This window comes from Bombus vosnesenskii, unplaced genomic scaffold (genome assembly GCF_011952255.1).
Source record: "Bombus vosnesenskii isolate JDL3184/JDL3185 unplaced genomic scaffold, Bvos_JDL3184-5_v1.1 scf7180000016274, whole genome shotgun sequence".
NCBI lineage: Eukaryota > Metazoa > Arthropoda > Insecta > Hymenoptera > Apidae > Bombus > Bombus vosnesenskii.
Genome location: NW_022884343.1, coordinates 1675340 through 1698702, shown reverse-complemented (window position 1 = coordinate 1698702; position 23363 = coordinate 1675340). Strand labels below are relative to the sequence as shown.

Here is a 23363-nt window from a genome sequence, read left to right as displayed (position 1 = left end):
ACATGATTGTGAAAGGATTCGACAGGAAGTGTTCAGTCTGAAAGCAAGGATATTGTAAAGAGACCAAAGACACGAATACACTTGTATATCAGTTTTTATGTTATGATTATTCTAATTCTAATACATATAACTTATATAATATTAGTAAAAGAAAGTAATACACAGTTTAAAACTCGATGAAAAACTTGGTGAAGTTCCTCTCTTTCCCTGTGTAGCACAGCCATAGAGTTTTTATAAATACATTACAATCATATCGTAGATTAAAAGACTTGAAATTTCAAGATTCTTTTAATAAAGGATTTTTTATGATGATATCGCTGCCTTCGTTTTCTATTGACTCGTACGTCCATTTGCGATTATTCCTAGTAAAAATACCGTACTTAATGCTAGCTTGTGAAAGTTAGTACGGTTATCCAGCGCTCTTTTATGTCAAACCTGCATTCGTGGCTACACTTTGGCGAAGAACATTTGACGCAAGGAAGATGACATCCTGCACAATTCAAATTTAAACAGTCACATAAATCATCTCCTGTTCGGATATATATGCCATTTTCGTTGTACAAAGCGTGTCTTTTGTTGCCTTGGTATAGTCGTCTATGAAGCTTACGTTTCTCCCTTTCACTGTGTTCTGGATCGAAATTTCGCAGGAATTTTTTCGTCACGCTGTCTACTGCTTTCTGACGTGATCCTCGAGTTCTCTGTAGCAGCATAGGTTATAAAGATGTAAAAAAATTAGAATACATATTAATCCATTAACTTACTCGTTGAGTAGGTGGAGTAGATTCTACCAGCGGGTGCGAGGGTGTTTCACTAGAATTCGAGTTTCCTGAATCCATATCTCACATTTGAATTTCAATAAAATATATTTGAAGCAATACTTAGTAAGTTTTGTTCTACATAACCTCTACCATATAGATTATGTTTCTGAAAACTTAATTTGAAGATTATATAAAAGCATAAATATTTATACTTATGAAAAATGCATGATGTAATTAAAAAATTGTTCGCTTTTTCTGTAATCAATTCTTTCGTGTTTAATTAGTATTATTGATAAAAATAAGCTATAGTTTATTTTAATACCATGCTTTCCCTCTGTATCAGTGATATCTGTTGAGATTACGAGAAAATATTTTTTTATTTATGGATCTGATCTTACTGATTGCGGATACTGTTACCGACTTATGGTAAACTATCGTAGACATCAATTATAAACAGTTATACATGCTTCATAAAAAAAGTGCTAGATGTCATTCTTTAGCTGAAGCACATGGTTAAAATCAACATAACCAAAGTAGCAACGTACAAATCCAAATAAAATATAAGATCAATCAATAGTTACAAAAATTCAAATTTTTTGAGAAACAGAACGCATTACTTTACTTAAGTTTGGATTCAAGTGTAAAAGTAAAAATGGGAAGGAAAAAGCATAATTGGAAGGCGAGAAATATCGCAGAAGTTGAAATTGACAATTCTGAGACTAAAAAGGTATTTCTGTATAATATTATACCCAAAAAATAATGAATAAGATTTAATTATACTCTTCTTTGAATAGATTCCTATAGATATAAAATATCGTGAAGATAATTACGATAACTGTAACGCGCTAGTGCTCCCAAATGAAAAAAGAAAAACAAAGAGCAAAGTTAAAAAAGTCACTACTACGCGGTTATTATCCAAGAAACGTAGAAAACAATTACAGAAAGTTGTAGAAAAGAAGAAGAAAAAGTTACGTGTAAGTTATAATGTAGAATTAGTTTTTTCTCTTTGAGTATTCATTTTGCATATATTCTAACCTTAAACAGAGGACTGAACTTTTAGAGGAATTGGGGAAAGTTCAAGCACCGCAGGAAGAACTGAAGCAATATATATCTTTGACCAGTGTACAAACTAAAGGACTGAAACGTCACTTTAGAGAAATGGAATTACCTGTTAAGGAACATATGATCAAATCAAATAATGAAAATGAGGACAACATGTCAGAAGTACCTATAAATGCTATTAAAGGTAGCAAGAAGAGAAGGATGGCAATTTTGAAAGAACAAAAAGTACAGGATGCTGTTTCAGATCCAAACGTCATTGGATTTGATGTAAGTTAATGATATTAAAAGTTAATATAAAAACTAATGATTATTTATTATAGGAACCTAGCAATAGTGAATCTGAATCTAATTCTGAGGATAATGAAGACAGAGAGGAGAAAGATGCAGCAGAAACTTCAGAAGATAATGAAAATATTCCAAACAAAGAAGATAATATTCTAGAGAATAATATAACAAAAAGTACTGTGGGAGAACAGGAAAAGTCAATTGAAAACCAAACCGCTATAAGTAAAGAATTGTTAAAACCACAGCGGCCAATAGAAAGAACACCTGCCACGTTTGTAGTACTGGAAAGGGAACCGGAAATCCAAGCAGCTAGATTAAAGTTGCCAGTGGTAGCAGAAGAACAAGCTATAATAGAAGCAATTAATGAAAATCCTGTCGTAATAATCACTGGCGAAACGGGAAGTGGTAAAACAACTCAGGTACCCCAATTTCTCTATGAAGCTGGCTATGCTCAAGAAAAGGTAATTGGAATAACAGAACCTAGAAGAGTAGCAGCTATATCTATGAGCAAACGTGTTGCCGAAGAGATGAATCTCACTGAAAAAGAAGTTTCTTATTTGATTCGTTTTGAGGGGAATGTTACATCAGAGACAAAAGTCAAATTTATGACTGATGGCGTATTATTAAAAGAAATACAGAGTGTATGTAATCATCTAGGTAAATTAAACAAAATACTTTGAGATAATCGTAATCAAGATTTTAAATATTTTAGGATTTTTTACTGACGAAATATTCGATAATCATCCTCGACGAAGCGCACGAACGTAGTGTGTATACTGATATTCTGATAGGCTTGCTATCACGAATTGTACCACTTCGAAATAAAAGGAAGAATCCTCTGAAGCTCGTAATTATGTCAGCCACTTTACGCGTAGAGGAATTTGTAGAAAATAGTAAATTGTTCAAAACGAAACCGCCTGTATTAACAGTGGAATCGAGACAGTTTCCTGTTACGATACATTTTAATAAAAGGACAAGCATCAATTACGTTTCTGATGCTCTAAAGAAAGCCATAAAAATACATACTCGCCTTCCCGATGGTGGAATCTTAATATTTTTAACAGGTATATATTTTCCAATCTGAAATTATTTCTAGAGCTTATAATGTTGTTGTTTTGAAAATGTATATCGTTAAAATTTAGGACAACGGGAAGTAAATTATGTAGTATGTAAATTACGCAGAGCTTTTTCCATGAAGAATAAAAAGGAAATTGCAAACAAGATGAAAGAACCACAGAAGACTAATGATTCTTCAAAGAAAGAAGATGATATAAAAAACAACAGTGATAATGAGGACAAGAGTGACAATAGTGATCACGATAATGATGATGATTTTCGTTGCAAGGAAGCTATTCGTTACAACAAATTACGACAAAAGAAGAAAGTTCAATTACCAAATATTAATCTGGATGAGTGCGTAAGAAAATATAACAGTAATTCTTCCAGTTTCTTTATAGTTAGATACGGATATTTTTGGTAAATTTTTCAAGGTTCCAAAAATCTGCAAAATGCACATAATGTACAAAAATATACAAAATATCCAAAGTAAAGTATTTATTATGTGGTAGATAAAACAAATTCTTATTTAGGTTCCATTTCTTTATATATTTATAAAAATATGTAATTGAATAAATATCCGCAGTTTAATTAAAATTATGTATCAATTTCTAGTTACTCTGTGATTCCTACCGATGACACTCACGAAGATTTAATTGGCGCGGAAGATGACGAAGAAATACAATTAGACGAGGATGAAGATGAAGATGACGATGTAATTGACTTAAAAGCTTGTGCAGATGCACAACCATTGTGGGTTTTACCATTATATTCTCTGCTTCAGAGTGACAAACAAGCAAGGGTAATTAAGAAATGTTGAGAATAATTCACAAAAAGGGCAAGTAGGGAAAATAGTATTAAAAGTCTCTAATCCTTAGGTATTCGAGCCACCCCCAGAAGGACACCGTTTATGTGTAGTATCAACAAACGTAGCAGAAACTTCTTTAACTATACCTAACATAAAGTATGTAGTAGACTGTGGACGTTGTAAAACGAGAATGTACGATAAAGTAACTGGAGTAAGCACATACAGAATCTGCTATACTAGCAAGGCATCCGCTAATCAACGAGCAGGGAGAGCTGGTAGAACTGGTCCTGGACATTGTTACAGGTACTTATATCAATATACAATTTTGGAGTCATTGAAAGATCTAATTTCCCTATTGGATATTATTTACAGGTTGTACTCTTCAGCAGTGTTCAATGATCAGTTTGAACAGTTTAGTCAATCAGAGATTCAAAGGAAACCTGTGGATGATTTACTGTTACAGATGAAAGTCATGAATATTGATAAGGTTGTTAATTTTCCATTCCCAACTCCACCGGATACTATACAATTACAAATTGCTGAAAAGAGATTGATGATACTTGGAGCTTTACAACAACAAACTTCCGGCAAAGAAGGTATTAACAACTATAATTATTTAAGTCAAACCACTAATTAAATCATTATCGGTTACTTATTCTTTACTATATTTATTTTTTATTTAGGTTCCTATAGTGCCAAAGTCACGCCACTCGGTCGCAGTATCGCTGCATTTCCAGTTGCTCCCCGTTATGGAAAGATGTTGGCTCTCTCTCATCAATATGACCTTCTGCAGTATACAGTGTGTATGGTGGCTGCACTTTCTGTTCAAGAAGTATTGATGGAAACATTCAATATGGACGGCGATTCCCGAAATAAATGGTTGCAAATGAGGCGCTTCTGGGCTGGCACCGGAAATAGCTTACTTCTTGGTAATTATTATAGAATTTAAAAAAATTAGAATAATATTAAGAAATGAAGATTATATTAACGCAGTGAAATGTATTCTATGTAAAGGCGATCCAATGGTCTTAATTAGGGCTGTGGGAAGTGCAGAATATGCTGGAACTAAAGGAAGATTACTTTCCTTTTGCGAAGAGCATGGTTTGCGACACAAAGCAATTGTAGAAATTCGGAAGCTCCGACAGCAGCTAACGAATGAAATCAATTTAAATATTGAGGATTTGAATCTCACTATTAACCCACAGTACGCATTGCAGAAAGTAATTGAATTACATTTTACGTTTAATAAATTCCTCTCCTACTGACAATTTTAATTTAGGATGAAACCTCCTGCCGATATAGAAGCCAAATTACTCAGGCAAATAGTCCTTGCAGGAATGGCTGATCAAGTTGCAAGGAAAGTGATGCCAGATGAAGTTAATGAAGATCAAGACAAGGCTAAGTGGAAATATGCTTACAAGTAAGATATCAAAGACTCCTTGATCATTTAAATCATAGCCGAATGTAATTATATAATCTTTTATCCAGAACCACAGATATGGAGGATCCAGTATTCATACATTCCTCATGTGTTCTTCGAAAAATCTGCCCTGAATGGGTAGTTTATCAAGAAATATACGAGACAAATAAAATGTACATGCGCGGTGTTACAAGTATAGAACCCGAATGGCTACCTAAATTTGCTCCATCTCTATGTCAGCTTGGAGAACCTTTAACTGATCCACCACCAAGGTTTCTTACTCCTAACCTTACTTCTCTTTTTAGTACATAAATTGCTTATATCGATGTATTTGCGTAGGTATGATCCAGAAACTGGAAAGGTAATGTGCAGTATGGCAGGAACATTTGGAAGAGCAGGTTGGAAGTTACCAGTAATGGATGTGGAGTACCCACTATCTGTAGATGGAGTTAAATGGTTTGCATGTTTCCTTTTAGAAGGAAAAGTGTGTCCAAAATTGAAACAATTCGTTCCTTCATTGTTATCGACTCCCCAAAGTATTAACAAGACATGGGCTAAGTAAGATTTAAAATACATGAAGCTACTCGACATTGAATTAACAATTTTATATAATTATTTTAGATTAATACCACGAACACAGGAAATGACGCAGTTATTACTGTCCCGCGGAATTATGTCAAGAGGACAATTACTAGAAGCTTGGAAAGTAGATAAAAATTGTAAGCATGTTTTATAGCATGTGCATAGCTATAGGGTCGGAATAAATACTAAAAATGATTTATTATTAATTTCAGTCCTTCTGTCTGCTTATCAGAAATGGTTACCAGAATCAGCTCATGGACACGTTATGCTCATTTGGCCACCTGTATGACAAATTTAGTATCTGACTCTGTATTCACGAATTGTATGTATATTTTACATACTCGAATTTTGTAATATACAATTATTTAATACAGTGATATATTTCAACAATAGTTTATTCAATGAAACTGTAATGTCGCATACTATCTAGATTAACTAGAAGCTCTGCTTTGGTTTTTCATGAATTCATACACGTGGCACTTTATGTATCATTCCATTTCAATGATTGTAATAACAACTACTCGCTTTTAATAAATTACTATCTTAAACCTACATTAATATCCGATATTCACTAATAGAACACAGTGGTGCATAAAATGCGTACAATGATAGAAAGTATAATGAATATTTACAAATCTTTTGCAGTTTTGCTATAAATGAAAATTTGCGCGTGACACTAAACGTCCATTATTCTACACAGTAGAAGTAATTTTCATTTGAAATTGTTGGCAGTGCTATGACATCAGTAATTCAACAAACATTTGGAAATGTTAATTAGGTCATTCTGCTTTTACTGCTTTCTTCTCTCTCCTTTTAATCGGATTTTTTTTACAATCTCTGTACACATTGTTCAGATCAAAAGCTGCCTTTATATTATCCTAAAAAAGCAACTATTTTGTTTGATACATACTTTAACGTTTTCAACTATAAGAAACTCTATCATACATACCAATGAAAAAAGAAATTTAACTAGTTTGCCCTTATGATCTGCATATGGACGTCTTTCTACCTCTTTCCCTTCCTTAAATAAAATTAAGGTGGGAAGCTGTTTGCTAGTACTAGCATCACTTATGTGGTACTTCACTGCAGCATCTGGATACCTCCCTATATCTACTTTTCCGAATTTCAAATTTTCCAAAGCATATCTACAAATCCACTAAATATTACTTTCAATGAAAGGTTGTATAGTGATAAATAGTGCATAAGTAATCAATCATTACGAACTCTGCAGAAAGCTCGGAGAATATAGGTGCAAAGTTGACGCAAGCTGGATTCCATGCTGTGTAAAACGCAACTAACCAAACGATTCTCGTGTCACGGTGCAATTCCTCCTGCAATCCAACTGCACCTCGTAAATACGTTATTTTCTCTGGACCTTGGTATGTTGGTTCAGGAAATACTAGACCGCATACTGTAATTATTAAATCATGTAATAACATTCATATGAAGAATAAGTACAATATCAAGTCAACACATACAGATGAATACAATAGCAAATATTATTCCCATACGTATATCTGCATAAAACCAAAGAATCAGATTGGCAACTTTAGTATATACAAAACTGGATGATAAGTAGCTTATCATAGTTACACTTCCAGTCTTCCTTGTCCTTATCATTATGACTATCATAAGAAAAAACAGAATCTCTGTCTCTCTCTGAAACAAGAATATATTTAGTATGAAATATATATTCTACACGCATAACATAATAAACTGTTTGTCTTTATATTTAAATGACTCACCCCATCAAGTTCGCACTCAGCTTGTGCAAATACATAGTTACACACAAATGGAACACGTTTGGAGACAATATATGAGAGACTGAGTAAAATGTTTATAAAATAATAGGGCTTCAACAGAAGTCGCAAGTCTTTTTTTAAAGGCATTTTCTCTCTTGAAATGATCTGTGTATAGGTTATGTTTGCTGATTAGGATAACAGCAGCTCCAAGTTTCGTGGAAAGATACTTTTGTCCTATTTTATTATATGTAGAGTGAGCTTCAATTAATTTATAAAGATGTTCTGAATAATTTGTTATAATTCAATTTTTTCTTTGGTGACAATAGACGAAGCAACAATTACAATTTACTCATGTCAACGAACCCTTCCATGTTTAGATGAACTCCAAAATATTATCAAGACTGTTTCGTATAATTTCCTTATCGAATACAATACAAAATTATGAGAAGAACGAGTATAAACGAAGTATGATCTCTGATTTAAGGAATTAAATGGTAAATTAGCGACATAAGTAATTCGGTTGTCTCATTGGTCGACAAATTATAATAATACAAATCAAGCGAAATAAGTCGTCTAGAATTTCCCTATTATCTAATTAAATTATTTTAATGTGTGATATTACATTTTCTAATTATTTTTTTCATAATAATTTTTTTCAATAATCAATTCTCATAATAATTATTAGTAACAACATTTGAAAGAAATTAAATTGTTTTTCTAAACTACTACTATTTGATATAAGTAACTCCTTAGTATTAATTTTCCGTTAACCTTTTGTAATTAGTACGATTTGGATAAGTCATGTTAATCATGAAAATAAATAAATTAATTAATAATCGTATTCGATAAATTTCTATGCATCAGATGAAACTGTACTACATAGGAAAATGCATTATAGATAAGATACGACTTACGATTAATCGTAACACATTCATTGGACTTAATATCTCAAAATTTTCCATAAGAGGGGATACAGTTTTGTATTTTAATGTAATATAGTGTAATATAGTATAGTGTAATATGTAATATAGTATAATGTAGTGTATATAGAACACTACATTATATACATTTTTAGAACGATTTAAATAATTATTACATAAATTTGCATGAGAATGATCCATTTGTTATGTTTAAAATAGGTCTCTGTTCTTGAGAAGCATTATGTTAAAACAATATAAATGTACATAGCCTGACATCAGAGAGATATATCCCCACTTTTTCTGTGGACAAAGATCATCTACTCTCAAATACTCCATACTCATCAATAGCTTTTGAACTAAACTTTAAATATGAAGTCCTTATTGATTGTATATTTGACTGCATACGTTTGGTTAACATTTTGTCAGAAAGCTTCAGCCTCTAATAAGAGTATTCCTCTGGTAGTCATTACCTGGGATTATAAGGATGCTGCACAAAGAGGTAACTACACATTTCTGTCTTTAAAAAGATAGGAACAATATTATAATGATAATTTCATTGCAGCATGGAATGTTTTGAACAATGAAAAAAGGAGTGCCTTGGATGCAATAGAAGAGAGTTGCAGTGTCTGTGAAGAGCAAAGATGCAGGAAAACTGTAGGATATGGAGGCAGTCCAGATGAATCTGGAGAAACAACTCTGGATGCTCTAATCATGGATGGGTATATTTTTCATTCATTTACATATATATTCTAAGCAAAATATTGTTTCTAATTGAATTATTTACCCAAAAACAGAGTAACAATGGATGTGGGTGGCGTAGGACTATTGAGAAATGTAAAAAATGCCATTTCAGTTGCTCGTAAGGTTTTAGAAAACAGCAAACATTCTTTGCTTGGCGGAGAACTGGCTACAAAATTCGCTGTAGAGATGGGATTCAAAGAAGAACCTTTACAGACAGAAGAATCAAAGAAAATGTGGTTGGATTGGAAGTCAAATAACTGTCAACCCAATTATTGGAAGGTATATCAATAATCTTTCATCTAGGAAAGAGTCCAAGAAAAGAATATTTCTTTTCAGAAAAGAAGAAGCAAAGAAGCTGAAAATAAATCTCATACACATATATTTGTATTATATATAAATGTCCGCCTAAAATCATATATTTACTTTATCAGAACGTAGTTCCGGACCCAAAAAAGTCTTGTGGCCCATATCGTGTAGCGAATATCATGGAAGACAATGTAGAGGAGCATGAATCACATGTGAACGAAGAAAACCACGATACGATCGGAGTTGTAGCTATAGATTTGAATGGACATATAGCAGCAGGTACATCGACAAATGGAGCTAGAAATAAAATCCCTGGCCGCATTGGGGATTCCCCCATAGCTGGCGCAGGCGCATATGCTGATCAAAGGGTTGGTGCGGCAGCTGGAACCGGCGAAGGAGATATAATGATGCGTTTTTTGCCAAGGTAAGAAGGTTATTCAATGAACTATCATAATTAGGTATTTATGTATTTTTAATAAAAATATACAGAATATATAATAGAAAAAAATACTAAATAATTAAAAGATCTAAAGTAAAGTGTTCACTATGATATTTAATAGATGGATAAATTTAGTTTCCATGTCTTTAGTTACGTTCATAAAGATATATAATTGCGAAAACATCCACAGCCTAATCAGAATGTAGTTTTGTTCAATTATTTGCAATTTTCAATCTGAGAATATTTTTTTAGTTTCCTGGCTGTAGAGGAAATGCGTCGTGGCGCGACTCCAACTGAAGCTGCCACTACAGCAATTAGAAGGATTGCCGAACATTATCCTACATTCACCGGTGCTGTAATTGCAATAAACAAAGATGGAGAATACGGAGCTGCGTGCAACGGAATCACACGCTTCCAACATTACGTAGCTAATCCTGAATTAGGACAAGCGATGATGCGTTTCGTTAATTGCATAGATGCAAAATACGAAGTCTTTAAAGTCTAGAAACGACCGATTGTTTCCTTGTAATTTCTTTCAATTTTTGATACTTGTAATAAGTATTAGGAAGCATGTTCCATGAATGAAATAAAAGTTGAAGAATTGCAGAATATAATATAATATCTATATTATAATATATTATTATCTAAAATGAATATTATTTAAAGAAAGAATCACAAACTAGAATTGCAGTTCGGATCACATAAGATTTAAGAAGATTCAAATTCAAAATACTTACGACGCTTTCCGATAGACAGCAGTACCGCTGCGGCATTTGTTGACGGAGGTGACACTTTTTGGATTATGATATCTGTCGAAACAGTTGAGCGATAAATGTCGATTTCTTTAAAATCAATATTATTCATTTCTCAATACTAGGTGTACGTGAGACACATACTTCAATCTACAATATTGAAATTTTAATTAGTTTCCGTTTTTTATAGAAATTTAATTGATGTTAATAACCTAACCTCAACATTTTAGAACACTCATATACAATAATTAAAATGCCAGAAACAACGGAGGAGGACATGGGAATGTCCGTTCGTTTAACGAACGATGACTTCCGGAAACTGTTGATGACACCAAGAGCATCTGTTCCATCTGCAACTCCAGCTTCTATACCTGGGACTGCTAGAGACGCCAATGCAAAGACTGCACAGACACCTAATGTTAGCGGTGGTAGCCGAGCAGAGTTGCGAAGGAAGAAAAAGAGCTTCTATGCCAAACTGAAAAAGCAAGAAGAGGATAAAATGGCAGAATTGGCAGAGAAGTATAGAGACAGAGCTAGAGAACGTAGAGATGGTACTAATCAAGACTATCAAGCAGAGGATCCAATGAACAGTGCCAGTGCATATCGTGCAGTTGCACCAGATTTAAAGTCAGGAATGGACGCAGCTGAACGAAGGAGGCAGATGATTCAGCAATCAAAATTCTTGGGTGGTGACATGGAGCATACTCATTTGGTGAAAGGCTTGGATTATGCTCTCCTCCAAAAAGTAAGAATCTACAATAAAAAATTATTTATAAGAATATAAATATATTAAAAAAGGTATTTTGTTCCACAGGTACGTAGCGAGATAGAAGCAAAGGAACACGAACAAGAACAAGAAATGGAGAAGTTAGTGAAGCCAAAGGAAAAAAAGGATAAGAAGGAGGGAGAAAAGAAAGACGATGAAATGCAGTTTAAAACCAAGATAGCACGCAACGTTTATAGAACAGTTATGACCATGAAATCCAAACAGATCGAAAGAAACGAATTATTTACTCCTGGCCGCATGGCTTACGTGATAGAATTGGATGACGAAAACACGGATGTAGATATACCAACGACCTTAATCAGAAGCAAGGCAGATGTGCCCACTATAGATAATACCCCTACCTTAACAACAAACGACATTGTAATAAACAAATTGGCACAAATTTTGTCTTATCTTCGCCAAGGCAACCGTCATGGTAAGAAAGGAAAGAAGAATAAGGATGGAAGGTCTAGACCTGACGATATGAATGACATGGATATTGCTCCAAGACCACAGGATGAGAGTATTTATGGAGACATTGGTGATTACGTTCCGACGATTGGTAAGAAGGATCCGAATCAACCGAGGGAAAAGAAAAAGACCTCTTACTTTGATAAGCCTGAAGGTGGCTTGGACGCGGATGATAAAGCAAACACTCCACAATTACCGAATGTTGCACCTTCCAACTCGGATGGTAATGCTCCAAAGAAAGGAGCGCTTCTTAATAAACTAGCTGCCGAGCCCGAAGGGTATGCAGAATGTTACCCAGGGCTAGACGAGATGCAGGACGCAATAGATGATTCAGATGATGAAGTAGACTATACCAAGATGGATCTTGGCAACAAGAAAGGCCCCATCGGCAGGTGGGATTTTGATACACCTGAAGAGTACAGCGAGTATATGAACAATAAAGAAGCTTTACCAAAAGCGGCATTTCAGTATGGTGTAAAAATGGCTGATGGAAGAAGAACAAGGAAGTATAACAAAGAAAAGAACGAGAAAGCTGAATTGGACAGAGAATGGCAGAAGATTCAAAATATTATGAACAAAAGGAAACCCAGTACAGTGTTGGATGCTGCATCAGAATTCAAAGTCCCTAGATATTGAATGTTCGAGTAACTTGTATAATCTTGTTCACGATATATATATATATATATATATATATATATATATATAGATTATATAGAATATATATATATATATATATATATGTATGTTGTAGTATATATTATATGATTTGTTTATGACTATCACTTGTACAAAATCGGAGATGCAATAAAAGACTGTATAATATTTTTAAAACGATGTTATCCCTGATCTCTCTTTATGAAATTGCGTTATTATTATTGCAACATAATTGAAGGCTTACATAATTTTTTCATTCATCACGGCTGGAGATCTAAACATTCATGACCTAAAACTAAATAAAACCAGTACAAACTTGATCATGTAAACATACTGTGACCTACGACCAATAGATAGAGGGGAATCTTTCATTAAAACTCGTTATAACTAGTTAAGACTTATAATTAACGATAATTTATTTTAAATAAAGCGTCGATTCACAACATTCTGACTTATCTAAGATATTGGAAGTGACGTATTTAAGACATTTTAAGATATTGAATTACTTCAAATTGGAACACTAAAGATTTTAATCCTCTTAGACTTAATTCTCTTTATTCTCAGAAGAGGATGATTTCTTTAGACAGTATTTGTTTACAATTTAAATAATACTAATTGTTTGTTCATTCACTATAATAAAAATATAATAAACAGTTTGAATTTACAAAAGATGTTACTATTGCACCTTAAAGACACGTATTACCTTTAAAATGAACGACTTCTTATCAAGAACAGATAATTACCAAAATTCTTATATCTAGATTACATATATCTAGATTTTCAAAATAATAATTAATCAAGCTAACGGTTAGTAATTACTATTATCTTAACAAAAACCGAAATACATCGATATTTATAGATATATATTTCGATATAGATAACCGAAAAACATCACATGTCTAAGTGATGGTAAACAATCAAATACAGAAATAACCGAAATATTATACGATTTCCCTCTTACTTCCTAAAAATGAACAATGATTTATCTAGGATTCGAATTTCTTCTATTTGTAGCTTCACTAGTCTTTTCTTAAAAACTTGTTTACCTTTTTCGGTAATGAATTGCTTCTAGAGTATTTCATTTCTGGTTTATGCCTTCCGAATAAATTTTCTAAAAACTATTTGCACCGAACATTTCGTAGCTTTTACGTGTATTTTCAGATTTGTTTCAAACTTTACGGTGCTAATGAAATTTCGATACTTCTCCTATAACACGTATAATAACTTGATATTTCGAAGCGAGAAAACTCATTAGGAAAATCCATGTAGGAAATCGAAATACAAATATTAAATGATCCGTATAGATAAAGAAAAGAAGAATTAAAAAACGATTCTTGACCCTGCCGGCTGATACAACCAGCTTATATAAACGTTGTGTGGTTTAACGCGGTTCAGTCGGATAGCCACAAGTGCCAGCCATTTACCAGCCGTCAGTAGCTGAATAGCAATTGGCGAAGTGAACGCACTTGAACAACCGGAGGACCGTCCACGTCGATTTTCTGATGTTGTTCCTAAAAAACTTCTTGTCGATACGTTCCTACGTCGTAAACACAGTAAGCCAATCATATGAAATTTGTAGATACCAATGTTTACACTGCTTTGGTATACGAATAATTCAAATAAATATAAATAGTAGAAAGTAGAATGATAATTCGGTAGCAATACAGCATATAGCATGTTGGAAATATCTCTGGTGATAGTAGATGGTATTGAGTCCATATAATTTTAATAACATGGTAGATGGAAGTAGAAGCCAGGTTTAGTTTTTCTTATTATCCTGTAGCATACTTTCCTTTCGCACAGCTTCCTCACACTGTCTTCTCTTTGCAGTTTATTTGAAAGTACAGTGAAAGTTAGAAGATATCGTTAAACGCTGGAAATAGGTATGTACAATGGTGTATACTATACTGTATTTGTTACGATGCTTAATGTTTGGTATTGGGTTGGTTAAGGATAAAGCCCTAGCAAGACAAGTATAACGAAATCAGTGATTATAGCAATTTCGTATATACCTAAAATATGTCACTATTCATTTTTCATTTCTCTATTTATTCTTGTTTATATTCGCTGATATAATTTTTTAATTATTGAATTTCCATAGTTTCTATAATCTATGATTAATAAATAGTAATTTGTTAGTTATATAAAACTGATTTTTCTCACAATCCGTATCTCTTCAACATACTGCTTACATTAATATTTCACTATACTTGTCTCACTACAACGTAAAATACGTATGTGGAGGATTGGTCGAGAATAGATAGTACGAAATAACGAGAGCGAGATATTACTGTCGCAACCCGTCAAATATATTTCGGATAAATAAATAAATAAATAATTAACAGCCGTATACGTGAGTCGTTGATACAAAACACTCGTTAATGTTCGTCGCGTAACTCGATAAATACTCCGAGATACTCTGTAGATAATATTCGACACTCTATATATACCGTGTCACTCGCGATCGCGCCCGTTTATTTATACTGATCGGGGGAAAGTCGGAAAATTCAAATTCGTCTTCATTCGACGGTTACATGTAGCGGCAACATTGTCTTGCTCGGAGTTTATTTATTCTTACATTACTTGCAACCTAACAGTCTTGATACTCCGAGGCAAAACAACAACATGGGTTTGAATTGTCCTCTGACTCAGGTGTCGCTACATGTATATCATTAAATTAATGACAACTAAAGTATTTCAATATTTAGACGGCAATGGCAGAACTGAAAGTGGCTATAATTGGCCAGAGCTCCTTCGCAGCCGAGGTCTACAAGCTCTTGAAGCAAAATGGTCATCAGATCACAGGAGTCTTCACCATTCCCGACAAGGCTAACCGGGAAGATCCTCTAGGTAATTAATCCTACAAAAAATATTTACTAATCAGCTCTCAATTTTCCAACATCGTAACAAACATTCTTTTACAGCGACGATAGCAAAAGCTGATAATACTCCAGTCTTCAAGATCAAATCATGGAGAAGCAAAGGCGTGACCTTGCCGGAAGTCCTTGAAATGTATAAAGGAATCGAAGTCGACCTAAATGTTCTTCCATTCTGCAGTCAATTCATCCCCATGGAGGTCATCAATCGTCCTCGTCATCGCAGCATATGCTACCATCCATCGATACTGCCGCGACATCGGGGAGCTAGTGCTATTAGTTGGTCAGTTGCTCTGAATTGAAGTAACCATAATAACACTTTACCTGATTGCAGTTGACTAATGTAATAAATGAGAGCGTTCGCTGGCCATTGTGCGATTTTCTAGCTAGCTTATCTGCCGAACTGGTATTACTCGTGGCGAGAGAGGCGCGTAACAAGACGCTGACAACGTCAATCGAAGCGCACGCGTATCTTAGAACCGGTTCGACTTCATTATCTGGTGCAAAATTATCGCAACACATGATACGTGTTTATTCGTGCCTTTCTCGTATCGCTGAATGTCGATAAAGAGACTGATAAATTGTCGGGCACCGTTGCGCAATCGTCGTTTTCAATAATACAAGTTTCTTGCAAGTAATCATGATCTTCTTATGCTGTCTTTAGGACGTTGATAGAAGGAGATGACACTGCAGGATTCTCCATTTTCTGGGCGGACGATGGCCTTGATACAGGGCCAATTTTACTCCAGAGATCGTGCAAAATAGAGCCTAATGATACTCTGGACTCTTTGTACAGTAACTTCCTGTATCCTGAAGGTATCAAGGCCATGGCGGAGGCTGTGGATCTCGTGGCCAAAGGAACCGCTCCAATGATCCCCCAAAAAGAAGAAGGAGCCACTTATGATCCCATGTTGAACAAAAAGGAACTTCAAAAAATAGACTGGACCAAGCCTGCTAAGAAAATTCATGACTTCATTCGTGGCTTGAGTAGCACTCCAGGTGCGTGGACAACTATCGACGGCAAAGAAGTTCGTCTGTTTGGATCTAGATTGTGGATTGGCGATGAACTACCTCAACAGACTACTCATATATATGTAGAAGATAGACCAGGCTACTTGCACGAAGGTGGACTGCTAATTAGCACTATTGATAATCACTTTATCAACGTGGAGAGAATAAAGATTGGGAATAAAACCATTTGTGCCAACAAATTCGGTCAACAGAGTGAAAATACTACGCTTGAGTTCACCGAAGAAGAGCAGAAGAACGTAGAAACCTTAAAGAGTATTTGGGAGAGTATCCTGAAGACGGACGTTGACAAGGATACCGACTTCTTTGCCTGCGGTAAGTGAAAGAGTATTTCTATTAATATTTAAGAGTTAAAACATTATTAATAAAATTTAATTGATTGAATATCTGATATTTTCTTACAGGAGCAGGAAGTATGGACGTTGTGAGGCTGGTAGAGGAGGTCAAAGACAATCTGGGAGTGACTTTGCAGAATACGGATGTCTTCATGGCTCCAGTGTTCATTGAGTTTGCTAACACGGTAATTCTTGCAGCTAGAGGTATCTCTGCTACCAAAGAGATCAAGTATGATGCCGTGGAAATACAAGCAAACAACATGACCTTGAAGTTTCCTAAACAATTGTTCATAAATGGAGAATTCGTGAATGGTAGTCTAACGCCTATAGACACGGTTAATCCTCACGATGAGAGCGTTATCTGTTCGGTTGAAACAGCTTCTGTGGAGGATGTGGACAAGGCAGTTAAGGCTGCCAAAAAGGCCTTTGAAGAAGGGGAATGGAGCAAGATCAGCGCCAGGGAGCGTGGAGCTCTTCTTTTCAAGTAAATATTTTCCAAAATTTCCTCTGATACATCTTTATCCTATAATTTAATGCATTACTATAATGTTATTATTTTATAATTTATTTTATAATATTCAACATCTTTTCAGATTAGCAGACCTAATGGAGGAACATAAGGAAGAACTAGCTACCATTGAAAGTATAGACTCCGGTGCAGTATATACTTTGGCTCTGAAGACCCATATAGGAATGTCCATAGAAACCTGGAGGTACTTTGCTGGCTGCTGTGACAAAATCCAAGGCTCCACCATACCAATAACTCATGCCAGGCCAAATCGCAACTTAACATTCACGAGAAAGGAGCCCATTGGTGTCTGTGGTCTAGTTACTCCTTGGAATTACCCTCTCATGATGCTCTCCTGGAAAATGGCAGTTTGCCTGGCAGCAGGCAATACTGTAGTAATGAAACCAGCTCAAACTTCACCTTTAACAGCTTTGAAATTCGCAGAGCTAACTATAAGAGCTGGTTTCCCACCTGGAGTTGTTAATATTGTACCAGGGAATGGTACTGAAACTGGAAACGCTATCTGTGAACATCCTCTGGTCAGGAAACTAGGCTTCACTGGGTCTACACAGGTTGGAAAGTCCATAATGAGGTGTTGTGCTAACAGTAACTTGAAAAAAGTATCTTTAGAACTAGGTGGAAAGAGTCCTTTAGTTATCTTTGAAGATACTGATCTTCAACAGGCAGTTAAAATTGGAATGAGCAGTGTGTTTTTCAACAAGGGAGAAAATTGTATAGCTGCTGGTATAGTATTCAAATAATTAAAAAAATAAATGTTCTTACAAAAACATTATTAGAATTTAAAAATGACTAAATTTCTTTTCTTTTAAATAGGTCGGCTATTTGTGGAAGAGACAATTCACGACGAATTCGTGAGGAAGGTAGTGGAGGAGACTAAGAAGATCTCTATAGGAAATCCTCTAGATAGAAGCACCGCCCATGGACCACAGAATCACAAAGCACATATGGATAAGCTCTTAAGCTTTGTGAAACGTGGAGTTGAAGAAGGAGCTAAACTAGTTTATGGTGGAAAGAGATTAGATCGCCCAGGCTGGTATTTTGAGCCAACTATCTTCATAGATGTCAAGGACGACATGTACATAGCAAACGAAGAATCTTTCGGCCCTATCATGATTATCTCCAAGTTCAGCTCGAAGAACATGGATGAAATGATTGCCAGGGCCAATAATACAGAGTACGGATTGGCTTCAGGTATCTTAACAAAGGATATCAGCAAGGCTCTAAGATTTGCTGAGAAAATAGAAGCTGGAACAGTGTTTATCAATACATATAACAAGACAGATGTGGCTGCACCTTTTGGTGGTTTCAAAATGTCTGGTTTTGGCAAGGACCTGGGTCAAGACGCTTTGAACGAATACTTAAAAACGAAGACCGTTACTATAGAATATTAGAAGACATCATTATTAGCTTTATCTATTTTTATTGCACCTTTATGTTTCATAATTTATGCACCAAGAATATATATTTGTAAATTCTAGTACCTTTTTTATTCATGTATTTTTTAAATGTTTTTGATATTTTCGAGTCTAGAAGATAATCATCGAGTCACAAGATAATCAAGATTTCTCATCTTGAGAAACAGCAAAATCTTGCTCCCACGCAAGCGAGCTACATAAACAGTTTTTACACAAGCCCCTTCTAGTCCCTCTTTCAAAACTCCAGATGCTCCGGCGTGGTTTTTTGTATAGAGACAAGTGTGCTCCATTTCTGTGAGTAGTTGGCCGTTATACCATTATTTCCTTCTAAGATCTTTCCATGTATTTTTTTTTCGGCAATTGATCTATATTCTCAGAGAATTCATTTTTTTCCGTCAATTGATCTATATTCTCAAATAATTCATTTTTTTCGTCAATTGATCTATATTCTCAGAGAATCATTTCTTTCAATGATCATAACAGATAGAATGTATTACAAAATGTTTGTTAAGATTGATTCTAAGCTGCTTATTAACAGATGGCTCTGTTTAGTTGTATAACAAAGTATTAACAAAGTGGATTATATAAGTTATTACAGATATATAAATTGCCTCTTATACAATTAAATGTCTTTCTTTTCTTATATTCCATCCTCTTGTTTTTATCAAATTTCCTATTTTAACTTTTATATTAAGATAGTTTTCTTTATCCATCAAATACTATAAAATTAAAAAAATTAAGAAAAATAAGCTTGTAATCTTTTTTCGCGTAGTCTTCAATTTCAATATTTTTATTAAAATTATTATTATTTAAAAATGTCTTCAAACAAACCCTAATCCCTTTATCCACTGATAAATTCATCCTAGACGAAGATTCTGTTTAGGATTACCTCGAGTCACAAAGAACAGACAGCTTCAAGATAAAGGAAGAAAAACTCCCCAAAGTTAATGGACACGTGTTGCTTCTGTGTACCTGAAGATCCACCTACTAATAAAAAGGCTTCTACGAAAGTAGGTGTATGTATGGTCAACAACCCCGAGGACAGGAACAGCTGTTCTCATAAACATTCCATCTCCCACTTCCTCCTCCTCATCCATTTGAAGCAACCCCATGAAATAGTTCTAGAATACTAGTTACAAGTTCACATCCTTTTCTACATCTCGTTTCAGAAAAAGAATTCCGTTTGGTATGAATTTATGATGGTCCTTGGCTTCCAGAAATTATTTTATATCCTTAAAGAAGAAAGAGAGATAAGTACATGAAGAATATAGTGAATAAGAAGAATATAAAAAATACTATGAGTGCAATAAAGGTGTTACATAAATGAATAGCTGGTGAAATTCTTTCCGACGACCACGAACACGATTTCTTTTCTATGGCTTTCGAAATGAATAGCCTTTTCATTGAAATTTCGAGGATTATTGAATTAATTCGACGACTGGCCAACTACGGTTTTCCATGCGGCATTATTCATCGTGAACAGGAAATGCAAATTTTCCTCTGACCCGGCTCTGCTCCCTCACCTCAGGACGCTGCCCCCTGACCCTTTCCCAATCCCCGTTGCTTTCTCTCTTCCACATGCTTCTGTTTATCTTACTTTTCCGCCGCTCATCTACGCTTTTTTCTCCCCTTTTAGGTAGGTTCTGAACAACTTCAAAACGTTGATACATTTTCAATGGAAATGTGTCCTCTGATCAGACATTAACTTATATCTAAATACTTTTCCTATTCTATTTCCTTTAAAATTTTATTTTCAAATTCATTGTGTTAAAAATTAAATATAGTAGATCTATATCAATATATATATATAATTTTGTATTTTTATAAATGTACGTGAAGAGATGGAATCTAAATAGAGATTTATGTTACCTATTAAATATTATAATAAATATCCCTAACTAAGTTATTTAATTATTACAAACGAAGCCTTTAATAGCGTTAAAAATGAAATATAATGGATTGCTAACTACCAAAATCGCTAATTACTATGAATAGAGATTCCAGTTCACGGTAAATCCATTTGATACTTGACTAATTATTTACAAACAGTATTTTCAATACTTCTGGAAATAGAGCATACGTATTTCCTACCTAACAGCAACCAGTTTTACTTGCGAGGAGTGTGAAGACAATATCGATGAACCGATTAAGAGAGTTGCAGGTCTAAAAGTCGCATTGGCACTAAAATTAATGCGGTCAAAATTCACATGGCGATCCACTTAGCAATTACATTTGCCGGCCAACAGAGAAGAAGCCACGCATCCCGCGTCCAAATGTCCCCTCTTCACTCGGAGAACCGCACCACGTGTTTCTTTCTCTCGGAATCCTCCCTTCTCCGCAGCTGTTCTGCAAATCAAGTTCACTGTTCAGTCGCCCTCGGGACATCGTGCTGGATGGCTATAGTACATTGTGTCTTCATCAATTTCGCACGTTTTCTCACTCAACAAAACTGGTTCAAACCGTTTCAGACCGTGTAGTGTTGATGCAGTCTCTATTTACGTTCAGTTTTATGTTTCAGTTTCTGTCCTCTTAATCATTTAATTATTGTTTATGTAAAGAAGAAGAGGTTATTAGTTATTAGTTCGGTCTAATAATTCTTGTAGAACGAAATTGAAGAAAACGTATTCGTTAATATCATAGTGTCCGAAAGCTGCTATTGTAACCTTCCTGTGATCCCGTGGATATCGCGCTGGGCGGAAACGAATATCTTTTTGTGGGCCACGCGTGTTTGGCTGATCTATCGGGTGTTCCATGAAGCACGGATATGGGCCGCTGTTCTATCTCCTGGATCAACTGATTTTCATCTCTAACACCTCCAGTTACGTCTCAATACATGTAATTCAACTTCCTTAATTGTAACTGATATTTAGATCGCATAGTTCATTACAATTTAACAGATTTTAAGTATTGTCAATTTTTAAAAGAATCATAGATATCTATCTATTGATAATCTAAGCTATTATATGTAGTAAAAGCTACAGATTCAAATTCAGCAATTTAGGATTTCAAAGGTAATATTAAACTTCTCTTCAGTTTCACAATACTTAGAATTGAATGGTAATCTAACAGCGGCGATTAAAATAGAAATTCAAAGGCTTTCAATGAAGTTATTGTTCGATATGGTTCCGGATGTCACAGCTGTCTCACATACAGTAATTATAACGTGAATGCAAATGGACTTTCCAGACAGGTCAAGGCTTGGCTCAACTGGCTACGTTACTTCTAATATTCCTTTTTGGCTCCTTTTATTTCCAATCGATTACGTGTGACTTGAATTAACTTGACACAGTTCATGCAACTTAGAAACGATCGTTCAAAATAAAAATTAAATATTGGAAGTACATAATATGTACGTACATTCTCAGTTGCGCTGAAAAGTGATCTCAAGCGTATAGCACGGTGCATCGACGCTAGCTTGTTGATTCACTCGAGAAAAATCAACTACATACAGCGTAACGTGTATGAGTCATCCTGGGTCACAACAATAATACTACTCGGAAAGATTCTCGTTCCGCTCTGCCAGAGAATCTTCAAAGCGTTTCCGACTGAGAATTCAGTTGTTAGACCAGGTTCCGTATTCTGGTTTCATTTTCTTCAAATAATTTTTTTCATTTTTACGATCCCTATTGTAAACTTCCAAGTGTATTGCGATGCAAATTCTTCGTCAAATCATATTTCTAATTAGCACGATTTAATATACAGATCTAAAAATTAATAATAATAAGAAAATAAGATAATTTGGAAGTTGTGTTTTTAAAAGAACGAACTTCGTTTTTAAATTAAATGGTAGATTAAATAATTCTTAGATTACTTCTTTTAATTCCATTAATTCGATCAAAACGTAGTTTTTCCATGTATTGTGATTCAATTATTTGTGAACTCGAGGCAGCTGAGGTTGTTATCGGTCTACTAGAAAAACATTCCAGGTGGTCCTGTCAAAGCGGGTCGACTGAATGCATTTCAAAGGCCTCACGTGGCCCTCATGATTGCGCAATCGTTCGCTCTGTGAGCACAGAAGTCGATGATGCTGAAGACCACAGACTACGTTGTTTAGCTACCAAGAAAGAAAAGACTTCTTTGTTGCTAATCTCTCCCCTCGTTTCTCTCCTCTTCTCAGTTACTATTAAAATTATTCTCATACCATGAAAATATTCTTCTCGTTTTTCATATCTCTTATTGACAACTCAAACATGCCTTCTGATGTCAAAATCTTTTTTATTGCTAATGCTAAATCAAATTCAATTTTATCTCAAAAAATTACAGTGTTGCACTACTTAGCTGGAAAGATTATCGAAGAAATTATAATCTAATTGAATCTTTGCTTCAGTAAAATTAAGTCTAATATTAAGTTTCAAAATTTTCTTAGAGCTTTCATGTAAAGATAGATAATGGAAGAAAAAATACAGCAACACGTGGA

The 23363-nt window shown here is 34.6% G+C and overlaps 5 protein-coding genes across 7 annotated transcripts; 3 read left to right on the top strand and 2 right to left on the bottom strand.

The window, feature by feature from the left end:
- Nucleotides 1–76: 76 nt before the first annotated feature.
- On the bottom strand, nucleotides 77–1127 carry LOC117242384 (ARL14 effector protein). Its single transcript, XM_033509000.1, has 4 exons — nucleotides 1081–1127; nucleotides 762–931; nucleotides 436–698; nucleotides 77–362 (listed from the first exon to the last, which is right to left on the bottom strand). The coding sequence occupies exons 2-4, from the start codon at nucleotides 834–836 to the stop codon at nucleotides 278–280; spliced, it is 423 nt and encodes a 140-aa protein (XP_033364891.1). The 5' UTR covers nucleotides 837–931; nucleotides 1081–1127; the 3' UTR covers nucleotides 77–277.
- Nucleotides 1128–1255: 128 nt separating this feature from the next.
- Nucleotides 1256–6523, top strand: LOC117242350 (probable ATP-dependent RNA helicase kurz). Of its 2 annotated transcripts, XM_033508927.1 has the most exons (16): nucleotides 1256–1485; nucleotides 1553–1732; nucleotides 1803–2087; nucleotides 2141–2746; nucleotides 2818–3169; nucleotides 3248–3518; nucleotides 3777–3963; nucleotides 4040–4272; nucleotides 4342–4565; nucleotides 4653–4898; nucleotides 4984–5173; nucleotides 5249–5389; nucleotides 5458–5661; nucleotides 5729–5947; nucleotides 6011–6108; nucleotides 6184–6523. In XM_033508927.1, exons 1-16 carry the CDS (start codon nucleotides 1411–1413, stop codon nucleotides 6258–6260), a joined length of 3588 nt encoding a protein of 1195 aa, XP_033364818.1. In that variant the 5' UTR covers nucleotides 1256–1410; the 3' UTR covers nucleotides 6261–6523. The 2 variants fall into 2 exon arrangements, with proteins under 2 accessions (XP_033364818.1, XP_033364819.1); XM_033508928.1 differs by lacking the exon at nucleotides 1256–1485 and having other exon boundaries at nucleotides 1610–1732; nucleotides 1819–2087; nucleotides 6184–6325.
- On the bottom strand, nucleotides 6282–8297 carry LOC117242375 (thioredoxin-related transmembrane protein 2 homolog). Its single transcript, XM_033508983.1, has 5 exons — nucleotides 7717–8297; nucleotides 7450–7630; nucleotides 7196–7382; nucleotides 6921–7116; nucleotides 6282–6849 (listed from the first exon to the last, which is right to left on the bottom strand). The coding sequence occupies exons 1-5, from the start codon at nucleotides 7858–7860 to the stop codon at nucleotides 6751–6753; spliced, it is 807 nt and encodes a 268-aa protein (XP_033364874.1). The 5' UTR covers nucleotides 7861–8297; the 3' UTR covers nucleotides 6282–6750.
- A 555-nt stretch (nucleotides 8298–8852) lies between these two features.
- On the top strand, nucleotides 8853–12813 carry LOC117242386 (protein Red-like). Its single transcript, XM_033509007.1, is given in 8 exon segments — nucleotides 8853–9132; nucleotides 9196–9352; nucleotides 9428–9653; nucleotides 9806–10104; nucleotides 10372–10609; nucleotides 10997–11093; nucleotides 11096–11616; nucleotides 11686–12813. Coding segments are annotated over 8 exon segments (2727 nt in total). The 5' UTR covers nucleotides 8853–9002; the 3' UTR covers nucleotides 12745–12813.
- A 1352-nt stretch (nucleotides 12814–14165) lies between these two features.
- LOC117242354 (cytosolic 10-formyltetrahydrofolate dehydrogenase) lies at nucleotides 14166–19573 on the top strand. Of its 2 annotated transcripts, XM_033508938.1 has the most exons (8): nucleotides 14166–14315; nucleotides 14593–14645; nucleotides 15471–15612; nucleotides 15687–15921; nucleotides 16303–16982; nucleotides 17072–17486; nucleotides 17596–18254; nucleotides 18345–18922. In XM_033508938.1, the coding sequence occupies exons 3-8, from the start codon at nucleotides 15477–15479 to the stop codon at nucleotides 18920–18922; spliced, it is 2703 nt and encodes a 900-aa protein (XP_033364829.1). In that variant the 5' UTR covers nucleotides 14166–14315; nucleotides 14593–14645; nucleotides 15471–15476. The 2 variants fall into 2 exon arrangements, with proteins under 2 accessions (XP_033364829.1, XP_033364830.1); XM_033508939.1 differs by lacking the exons at nucleotides 14166–14315; nucleotides 14593–14645 and having other exon boundaries at nucleotides 18345–19573.
- The last annotated feature ends 3790 nt before the right edge of the window (nucleotides 19574–23363 follow it).